At 55.4% G+C, this 10,390-nt stretch overlaps 5 protein-coding genes across 5 annotated transcripts; 2 read left to right on the forward strand and 3 right to left on the reverse strand.

Annotated features, from left to right (window-relative positions):
• Positions 1 to 538: 538 nt before the first annotated feature.
• Positions 539 to 1,162, reverse strand: CHGG_01672 (uncharacterized protein; the record flags this gene model as incomplete). The annotated part of the gene is made up of 2 exons (XM_001220892.1): positions 539 to 880; positions 1,133 to 1,162. 2 exons carry the CDS (start codon positions 1,160 to 1,162, stop codon positions 539 to 541), a joined length of 372 nt encoding a protein of 123 aa, XP_001220893.1.
• Positions 1,163 to 1,751: 589 nt separating this feature from the next.
• On the forward strand, positions 1,752 to 2,090 carry CHGG_01673 (uncharacterized protein; the record flags this gene model as incomplete). Its single annotated transcript, XM_001220893.1, has 1 exon — positions 1,752 to 2,090. The coding sequence occupies one exon, from the start codon at positions 1,752 to 1,754 to the stop codon at positions 2,088 to 2,090; it is 339 nt and encodes a 112-aa protein (XP_001220894.1).
• Positions 2,091 to 3,976: 1,886 nt separating this feature from the next.
• On the reverse strand, positions 3,977 to 5,091 carry CHGG_01674 (uncharacterized protein; the record flags this gene model as incomplete). The annotated part of the gene is made up of 2 exons (XM_001220894.1): positions 3,977 to 4,901; positions 4,967 to 5,091. The coding sequence occupies 2 exons, from the start codon at positions 5,089 to 5,091 to the stop codon at positions 3,977 to 3,979; spliced, it is 1,050 nt and encodes a 349-aa protein (XP_001220895.1).
• A 1,183-nt stretch (positions 5,092 to 6,274) lies between these two features.
• Positions 6,275 to 8,521, reverse strand: CHGG_01675 (heat shock protein 70; the record flags this gene model as incomplete). The annotated part of the gene is made up of 6 exons (XM_001220895.1): positions 6,275 to 6,543; positions 6,601 to 7,409; positions 7,521 to 7,900; positions 7,960 to 8,128; positions 8,180 to 8,372; positions 8,479 to 8,521. 6 exons carry the CDS (start codon positions 8,519 to 8,521, stop codon positions 6,275 to 6,277), a joined length of 1,863 nt encoding a protein of 620 aa, XP_001220896.1.
• A 679-nt stretch (positions 8,522 to 9,200) lies between these two features.
• Positions 9,201 to 10,075, forward strand: CHGG_01676 (uncharacterized protein; the record flags this gene model as incomplete). Its single annotated transcript, XM_001220896.1, has 3 exons — positions 9,201 to 9,395; positions 9,455 to 9,526; positions 9,587 to 10,075. The coding sequence occupies 3 exons, from the start codon at positions 9,201 to 9,203 to the stop codon at positions 10,073 to 10,075; spliced, it is 756 nt and encodes a 251-aa protein (XP_001220897.1).
• Positions 10,076 to 10,390: the final 315 nt, after the last annotated feature.

Here is a 10,390-nt window from a genome sequence, read left to right on the forward strand (position 1 = left end):
TCAAGGATTGCAGGCCCCATGTCTTTGCTTTATTACTTGTGTAGCTTTACCGCTGAACCCCTTTTCCAAGTTAATTGCTGTCCTTGTTCGTTTGGATAAGCGACCAAGCGAGGGAGGAATTCAAGCGAATCTCGCAGAAAATTGGGCGGAGCCACCAAACATCCCTATCATACCAAGGTGCTACCCCCCCCCCCCTGGCAGGCAACCTTGGCCTTCGATCTACACTCCCTTCTCACAACTGCAAGTGCTGTCTGAGGAGGCTTGGACAAGTGTTGAGTGTTCGAAACATGGCGTCGAAGAGGAGGGAGCCGTGACCACGCTACTCAAATAAACTTTCGAAACTTTTCATTGCGGAGCGTCAAATTTGGACATCTTTGAAGTGAGAGAGAGTAGGGGCTTCCGTACTTATTCCATACCTATCGAGGCCAATTCACTGGCCGCAGTGGCTTTCCGAGTTCGGTCAAGTAGTGGATGGTGGTTGCTCGGATGAGCCAGAGAACCAAAGAACGGCCGTTTTTAATGACGAAGTCGATATCGACTAAGGAGTGTTTGCCCAGTGGCAGCACGAGCAGGGACGAGTTACTTCGTTGACTCGGATGTCCAAGTCCTTTCCGTTCTGCCGCGAGGGCTGAGTTGTGATGGCCGGGTTGCTCTGCGCTCGGACCGGTGCACTCCGGCTAGCTTCGGGGCCATCTTCAGCCATCGGGCTGCTCATTACAGCAAGCCGAACATCATCTGGCTTCCAGACTTTATTGTGCATCATGTGCATTGTGTGCATCGTGTGCATCGTGGAAGACGCGTTGATGCAGGGTGGGGGGACAACGGCCAATCTTAGCGACGGACTCACAACGTCAGCGAGAACCGAGATGCAAGGACTGGACTGGACACAAACAGTAATGGACACACGGCAGTTGAAGCTGCCCCGCGCCCCGCAGCCTCCCGACGTCAGTTGACAGCCGCGATGTTCCCGAGATATCTTCGCGAGCTTACCGGGGATCCAATCAAGGGCGGCCGAGGCCCGACGTCATGGCACCATATGGGCACCGCAATGAACCGGGACGGCCCAGACACAGAGCCGCGCCGTGCTCCACATGCCGCCTGTATCAGATTTGATAGTTTATCTCAACTTTACCTGCATCATCCCGGCCCGAGCTGTGAGCATATTCGTGTCACGTTTTTTTTCTTTTTTTCTTTTTGTTTTCCCCCATGCGCTTTCCCTTCTGAGTTGACCGACACAAGGAACGCGTAACCAAGGCATTGTTATGCTCGGGTTTATGAAAGACCCCGGCTCTCAGACCAATTGGCATCCCACGTGCGGCGGTCGCTCGCCCAGAAATGCTGGGTCCTCCTCTTCACCGTCAAACCCAATCATGAGAAGGCGGGGCTTGCTGGGGTTTTCGGATGAGATGGATAGGTGCGCCCGCCGTGTGAAACAAGTGCGCTGTGTCATCCATTTTGATGGAATTACGGAAGGTTATCATGTGAGCATTGTTGCGGAGCACAAAGGAAAGAGCAAGCAGGGGGGGGAGGCGGGGGGGATAGTCCCCGAGTAAGTCTATAAATCCCCTTCACCCATCCCGAACAAACTTTCTTCTTCTTTTGCTCTTCTCTTCTCATCCACCCACTCCCCCACCAAATCCAAACCTCGACCAACCAAACCAGTACCGAAAATCAGTTTTTCAGCTGTTATTTCTGTCCTCTGCCACTTCAGAAGCAACCCAGACGCTCGAAGCACAAATAAACCCAAGAAAATGTCGACCCCGACCACCGAAGAGCTCCGCCAGTTGAGCGAGAAGGCCGTCGAGTTCACCCGCCCGACTACTGAGCGCCGGCCCTCAACCTTCCTGTCGCTCGCCCCCACCACATCGGAGTCGTACCCTCGCGCTCCGCGGGTCAAGCAACCACTTACTGCCGAGGCCCTCACCCAGGCTACGCAGCAGCAGGCCAGCGAGGAGGAGCTGGCGAAGCGCCGCACTTCCAGCCTCAGCAGTGATGCGTCCAAGTTTCGCTTCCTGAAGCTCGGACCTGTCCACTGGGGCGAGCACCAAGGCGAGAGCAACGGCGACTTCCACGAGGTCGCGGTCGAGTAAACGGTCCATATCATCATTATCATCGCCAGCAACGCCGCCCAATCCACGGCCCTGCGCCCGGCCCTTCCTTTTCACTTCACCTCTTTTCGGATGTCTTTTATGCCCGATATCATGATACCATGAGCCAAAAATAAGACTTTACTTTTTCTCCTTCTGCTCCTTCGATTCTCGAGATTTGTTCTTTTTATGCCACTCTGATTATGCATGTTGATGGTGTTGGGGTCTGATCGCGAAACTGTGTCCACTCAACATGGCCAACTCAGCGAAACCCCCCTCATCCGAATGATTTACGTATCACTTTCTCTCTCACTCGGTATTCTTGGTTGGAGTCGTGTCGAGGGCGGAAATGGTGGGGGGATCCAGCTAAACTCCGAACCGGGGGTCTGGCTTAGCCTGTTTCTGTTACACGACGGATTCGCGAGAAGGTGTGGGGGGGTAAACGGATGAGGGGGGGATGGGAGGGAGGTGTCGTCTTTGCCACGAGCTTAAACACTGGTCAGAATGGAGAATGAAAACTGGCTTTGCCTTTCCCAAAAAAAAAAAATTCCAACTAGCGTGCGTGCAGGATGGTGTGGTGTGCTTCCCCGACATGATGGGATTTGTTGGAGTTTCTCGCAATCAGTTCATCCTCACTGGTTCCCCTCCCCCTCTCCATTCTGCGGCGACATACCTGACGTTCAAACGCGACCAATGCCCTACCCTGGAGCTCATGCATGTCGCCTCGCGGAAGTGCGGAGTCTCATGCATGGCGCATGCATGGCCAGCTTACTTTCTACGGGGCAGAAGCGAGAAAGAGAGAGAAGGAGGGTGAGAGAGCAGTTTGGGGGGGAGGGCGACCGTTTCCACGGGTCTTGCCCACGCCCACGTTGCTTTCTTTTGCTTGAGTTATCCTAGTTTCGAATACGGGCGCTTTTGCCCCCGTTTCCCCCTTCCTCCTCCCCTTGCTGAGGTCGTACGATCGACGCTGTTTGGTGGGATTGAAGGCTTCAACGATGCAGGGCCAAGGCGGCAGGCGACAAGCTACAAGGACGTCGTCATTACACAAATATACTAGTTACCATCTTTTTGTGCGGGGGTTTATGCCAGGGGGGAAGGGAAGGATGGAAGGGAAGGGAAGGGAATCTGACAGACCGATGAGACCGAGGCTCGCGTAATCAATCAACTAAGCTACATTAGCTAGTTAGGCAGGGCGGTCTCGGGGTCTTGGGGTTTTAGGGTCTTGGGGTTTTAGGGTCTTGGGGTCTTGGGATTAGTTTCTTAGTGGCCCTTGAACCCTTTTTTGGGGGTTCCTGTGGTGGACTCAAAGCAAATAACGTTAGTCTCCATAATTACCTACTTTATTATCGGTTGTGTGGAGGTAACGTCGTCTTCTCCTGGAGCTAGTGCGAGCTGAGATAGCTTAGCGCTGAGCCACAACTCTTGTTGTCTTCTTGCCAAGCCAAGAAGATCTCCACACTTTACACTACACAGGTCTTGCACAACGCAACCCACACACTCATAAACTCAGAACCGCCCGGATGACTCGGTTCCCGAAAGCCAAGATATTTCCTTACATCTCCACAACTAACCATGGCGGTGTGTTAATTTTTTTTCAGCCGATTTCCCGCCGTTAGTCGCCTTGATACCAAGACAATATTTCCCCCGAGATCTACGCAAAAGAGATCTCGCCTAGACCTGAAATCTGTCCCACTTTCCCCAGCTGGCTTGGTAGATCTTGATCATCGGCATGGTCCCGTCTTGGCGTAAAGCTCGGCAACGCCGGGCGCCCAATTGGCCTTTTTCTCGCCGGCAATCACTTGTTTGTGGACGCTTGGCAAGCGCCCCTTCCACTATCAAGGTGTTTTGCTGGACGACGACGAGAGGAGCCAAGCCGCGGGGCTTGTCGCTCAAACCTTCTTGATGTTAAACTCGGCTCCGTCGCCAGCGCAGACTGCGTCCACCAACCCGCATATGTCCACCTCCAGAAACCCATCATCTCCCACCCCCCGTCCACTGGCAGCAGCAGCAGCAGCCGCAACAGCAGCCGCCACAGCAGCAGCCGCCGCAGCACCAGACACAAACCGTCCCTTCAGCATCGCACAACTCACCGCACCCACAGCTCCCCCGCCTTCCCCATCCACCCCCCCACCCCCAACTGTAGTAGTCGTAGAAGAAGAGGAAGGAGAGGTTTGCTCATGAAATTGACACCAAAACGGCGCATGCCATCCCTTCAACACCCGTAGCCTTGCCCCCCCGCCTCCCTCTCGTTGACGCAACCCCGGATCCACCAACAGCACCAACAGCGCGCGAAGCGCCGGGTCCGTACAACCCACAACACCATCACCACCAACACCATCACCTCCAACACCACCACTAAAACTATAAGCAATCTCTCCGTCGGGCCCGTCCTTGAACGACAACAACGGTCCCGACGGCGGCGCCGACCCCAGCACGTTCACGCACAGCTGCCGCAGCGCCCCGCGCAGCACCATGTCAGCGACGGCGGGCACGACGACGTTCTGGAGCTGGGCGCCGATGCCGCGGACCGACACCACCGCGGCACGGATACGCCGCCGCGCGTGGGTGGTGTCCGGGTGCGTGAGGAGCCGTCGGATCGTGTCTATGTGGAGCTGCTGGTGGCGGGGGCGGTGGGGCAGGCCGCGGGTGCGCTTGCGGCTGCAAGAGGGGGGCGGGGGAAAGGAGATGTGGAAGGTGTTGCGGCTGTAGTAGAGGTGGCCGGCCTCGCGGTGCAGGACGGGAGAGGCGAGGAAGAGGTTGGTGGGGGGGGGTCGGCGTAATCGGCGGAGTTTTCGTAGTTTTCCGCTTCCATTGCTTCGTCGTCGTCGTGATGTAGATGTTGTGTAACGCCGGCAGCGCCGGGGCTCAGCACCACACACCTCCCGCCGGGACCACCGCCGACGAGGATGGGCGTGGGAAACACGCAGATGTAAGAGAGAATTTGTCCCCGGAGCTCGGGGGGGAGATCAAAGAAGTATTCAAACTTCTGAGGTTGAGGTGCCATTCTGTTCGATGCGTTCACTTTTCAAGACGAAGCATCGGTGGGCGTCAGAGGTGATAAGTTGAGTGACGTCGGTGAGCCGAGTCATCCAGAGGTCTCGGGGGTTTTACATAGTCCATAGTCCAACGGATTACAGGTATGTGGATCCGGGGGCCGGAGGTTACGGAAGGCGAGAGCCACCCAGATCAGTCTCTTTTCAATGCTTTGCTGAATGGAAGCCACATGATATCCATATATACGAAGTTAAAAGCTGGATACATATATATCAAGCCACCTCGCATATTTACCTTCCTTGTAATTGCATTCGATGCCCTGCAACGGCACTCGCTGCAGTGCGACGCAGTGCCCTGCAATTGTACTTGATATCGTGCCCTGTCATTGTACTTATATATCATGCCCTATGATTTGATGTGGCAGTACCCTATAGATACCTCATTCCACTTGGTTTGGGGCATTGCACCAAGTGCAATTGCATCGTTGATGGTGTGGCTGGGGCAACAGGTCTAGAAAGATCTTCCAAGATCGAGGTTGAGGTTCTCATTGTAAGCACCCTGCAAACCACGGGGACTTCTGGATTATGTTACTGTCGTGGCTATCATCTTCCATAGGAAGCCCGACGAATTTCTTTTCTCACCGGTGAGACAAGTGGAATCCTCGACAACGTTTTTGTTTCCTTTTCCTTTTCCTTTTATATTCGTAGCCGATTGACATTGTTTTCACTGCCCCTTTTTCTTTTTAGACAATGATAGGACTTCGCCACGGGCTTCGATTCGGAACCGCTAAAGGCTTCTCCACCCCGCATGAGTCAACTACCAGGTAAGACAAACAAACCACCTCCCAGGGCGAGTGTTTCATACACTTTGATTAACCTCCTTAGCCTGCATGCAATACGCTAATGGAAAAATCGGTCATGAGAATCAAGAGGAAAAGTCCCAATCGTCAGCAATCTTAATAGATACCTCCTCCCTGGCCGAAATGGCCCCGCAGCGAAACGCAGCTCAAAGCCAGATCCCTCTAACTTTTGTATCCCGTTTCATGAATCAAGATGTAAGACGCCTCCCATCATACCGCGGCCCTGCCGTCCCGCCGGTTGCTCGTTAGCTCCAGACCGTGGCTTCATAATCCCGTCCGATGCGCCCTGTATCTATCTGGTAAAGGCCAATCCATCCATCCACCCTCAAGTCATTTACCGCGAGGACATGGCCTTGGTGACCAGCCTCTTGAGCGCAAGCTCCTTCTTCTTGAGGTCATCAGCCGACGAGTCGTCAAGCTCGAGCTGACCCATGGCATCGCTGAGCGCCTGCTCGATCTTGTCCTTCTGGCCACGCTTGAGCTTGAGCGACAGCGTCGGGTCAGAGACAATCTCCTCAACACGGGAGATGTACGACTCGAGCTGCTGCTTGGCCTCGAAGCGCTTGCTGAAGGCCTCATCCTTGGTCTTGAACTTCTCGGCATCTGCACACTTGTTAGAGATTGTCTCTTGTCGTTATTCGCCATTGATGTGGTACGTACCGTTAATCATGCTCTCAATCTCACCCGACGAGAGCTTGCCGACGGAGTTAGAGATGGTGATGTTGGCGCTGCGGCCCGAGGTCTTCTCGGTGGCGGTGACCTTGAGGATACCGTTGACGTCGACCTCGAAGACGACCTCGAGGACGGGCTCGCCGGCCTTCATGGGAGGGATGGGAGCAAGGGTGAATTCACCCAGGGAGGTGTTGTCCTCGCAGTTGACACGCTCACCCTGGAACACGGGGAACTGGACGGTCTGCTGGTTGTCGGCAACGGTGGTGAATGTCCTCTTCTTGATGGTGGGGACAGTCTGGCCGCGCGAAACGACGGGGGCGAAGATGTTGCCCTCCATAGCAACACCGAGGGAAAGGGGAACGACATCCAGAAGGAGGAGGTCCGAGGTGTCGGCAGAGGTGGCCTTGCCGGAGAGGATACCGGCCTGGACGGCGGCACCGTAGGCAACGGCCTCGTCGGGGTTGATGCTCTTCTCGAGCTTCTTGCCGTTGAAGAACTCGCTGAGGAGCTTCTGGATACGGGGAATACGGGTGGAGCCACCGACAAGGACGATCTCGTCGACCGCGCTCTTGTCGATGTTGGCATCCTTGAGAACCTGGGCAACAGGCTCGAGGGTACCGGCGAAAGCCTTGGCGTTCAGGTCCTCGAAACGGGCACGGGTGATCTGCATGTTCAGGTCCTTGCCGTCGAAGAGCGAGTCAATCTCGATGGTGGTCTGGGCACCGCTGGACAGAGTACGCTTGGCACGCTCGCAAGCAGTCCTCAGCCTGCGGAGGGCACGGGCATCACCCGAGAGGCTGTTCAAAAGTGTCAGCTATTCCGTTTCTTATGCATGATACGCTGGGGCCGGTCTAGGAGGGCACAGAGCACAGTGGCCCCCGAGACCGGTGGCGAGAGGCCACACTTACTCAGACCCGGCCTTGCGGGCGAACTCCTTCTTACAGTGCTCGAGGAGGTTAGTATCGAAATCCTGGCCACCAAGATGGGTGTCACCAGCAGTAGCCTTGACGGTGAAGACACCGCCCTGGATGTTCAGGAGCGACACATCGAAAGTGCCACCACCCAGATCGTAGATAAGGACGTTGCGCTCCTTGTCGGACTTGCCAGAGCCAAGACCGTAGGCAATGGCGGCGGCGGTAGGCTCGTTGATGATACGGAGGACGTTCATGCCAGAGATGGCACCAGCATCCTTGGTGGCCTGACGCTGGTTGTCGTTGAAGTAAGCCGGGACAGTAATGACGGCCTTCTCAACCTTCTTGCCAAGCTTGACCTCGGCAATATCCTTCATCTGTTTTCGCAGCATGTCAGTGTGTGCCCGGGATTTGATGGCCTGCTGGAGATACGAACCTTGTTCAGGACCATGGCGGAGATCTCCTGGGGGGAGAAAGTGTGGGTGCTGCCGAGGTACTGGACCTCGACCTTGGGGTTACCGTTGCCATCGTCAACGACCTTGAAGGGCCACGACTCCATGTCCTTCTTGACAGTGGGGTCATCGAAGCGGCGGCCGATCAGACGCCTGGAAGGGAGACGGTGGTTAGCGGACGGCCTTTACTCAAAAAGCGCACACCCAAGGGAGCCATACTTGACATCGAACACGGTGTTCACCGGGTTCATGGCGGCCTGGTTCTTGGCCGCCTCACCAATCAGGCGCTCGTCCTCAGTGAAGGAGACGAACGAGGGGGTGGTGAAGCTACCCTGCTCGTTGGCGATGATCTCGACATTGGTACCTTCGTACGTGGCAACGCAAGAGTAGGTTGTGCCTGTATATTGGAAGCCTCTGTCAGCGTTTGCGCTTCAATTTTGACCCCGCGCAACGATCTAAGGCGATAGAGGCGACACAGGGAAGAACAAAGTGGGCATTCTTACCGAGATCGATGCCAATGGCACCATCATAGACTTCGTCCGCCATTTTTGAAGATTGGTGTTTTTTAGGGAGATTTGAGGGTTGGGCAGAATCTGGCGCGCGAAGAGGGAAAGACCGATTCGGCGTGGGGCAGGCTGGACGGTCTTTAAATTTTGAAATTTTCAAATGCGGTGCTTGAACTTTTTCTTCTCCGCCCGCATTGCCCGCCTCTTGCCCCACCAAACCCACACGCATCCGAAACTTTCTTATCTGCCCCTCCCCGTGACGATACACGTGACTTTGGAGGTGGGATGACCCTCGCCGTCCTGCTATTTTCGAGCCGAGAGCGCTACTTAGTCAGTAAAAACGGGGGCGTGTGTACAATCAGCCGCCGTCACAGCGCCTCGCCAACCAAAGTTTGCGATCGCATCCTCTCTCCGCCCACACCAGACGAGCCCTTTCTTCACAGCCTGACGACATTGCCTGGAGCACGGTCGTTCTTTCCATTCACAAGAGTGCAAACTGCAGTTGCCCACCGCCGACTAATCGAGCCTTCCGTCTCTCGCGACACTCGCACCTAGCTCTACCTCTATCCGCATTTTCTGCGAAAACTCGCTGCAGCTTCAATCTTCGCAAAGCATCTCCGTGGGCCACACGATCCATTTCAACCATCCGAACCTCGACTGAAGCCGGCTGCGTATTTCACGGCCAGTTTACCTACGTGTTCACATCTCAACTTTCCAACATGGCGGAACAAGTCGACCTTACTACCATCCCCATCTCGCCCGATGGTGGTAACAACCCCGAAGCCGCCGCCAAGGAGGCCGCCGAGGACAACGATAAGACTGTCACCGTTTTCCACGACAAGGATAACTTCAACGTGAAGCACCCCCTCACAAATAGGTGGACTCTCTGGTTTACCAAGCCGGCGAGCGGAAAGGTTCGACCTTCTGTTCCACTACCCCGCCATGTTACCATTCTAACCAACCCCGCGCGCAGGGCGATAACTGGAATGACCTGTTGAAGGAGGTAATCACCTTCGAGTCGGTAGAAGAATTCTGGGGCGTCTACGTAAGATACCCTGCAGTATCTGCGCTCTCGTGTCCGGTGGCTGTCTAACGCCGTAAACAGAACAACATCTCCGCTGTGTCCGACCTTGCCCTCAAGTCGGATTACCATCTCTTCAAGGAGGGTGTGCGGCCAGAGTGGGAGGACCCGCAAAACAAGCATGGTGGCAAGTGGTCTTTCCAGTTCAAGGAGAAACGGACGGTCAACATTGATGAGCTTTGGCTGCACACCATGCTTGGCGCCATTGGCGAGACGCTGGAGGATGAGGAGGACGGCGAGGTGATGGGCGTCGTTGTCAACGTCCGGAAGGCATTCTATCGTATCGGTGTCTGGACCCGAACAACGGGTCGCCACATTCCCGGCCGCGGCGACGGTGACATCGCCGGTGGCAAGGGCCGGTCGAGTGAGAAGGGCAAGGAGATCCTGATGTCCATTGGGCGTCGGTTCAAGGCCGTTCTCAAGCTGCCCGCCAACGAGGTCATCGAGTTTTCGGGTCACACTGACAGCGCCCACAGCGGCAGTACCCGTGCGAAGGCCAAGATGGTGGTATAAGCGTGTATGCTGGTCATGGATGGTGGTCATAGGCAACGATGCCTGAGCCGCCTCCTCAGGTATACCGTTAGCGCCCTTCCACATCACACTTTGGCATGGACACGGGCTTGTGAACAGTCATGACCATGCCCGGATCACAACATAGGACCGGCCATGAGAGGATATGAGATCTGCCGCAACATCTGTTTCGGTGCGGCAGCGGGGGAAACGCAAGGCACTATGGGCCGGAGCAAATCAGGTTCTGTTTGCGATTCATGTATGATGTCACCAATGAATGAGCCTCATATCTACTAGTCACTTTATAAGCGAGGCGAA

This window comes from Chaetomium globosum, genomic scaffold (genome assembly GCF_000143365.1).
Source record: "Chaetomium globosum CBS 148.51 scaffold_1 genomic scaffold, whole genome shotgun sequence".
NCBI classification, from domain to species: domain Eukaryota; kingdom Fungi; phylum Ascomycota; class Sordariomycetes; order Sordariales; family Chaetomiaceae; genus Chaetomium; species Chaetomium globosum.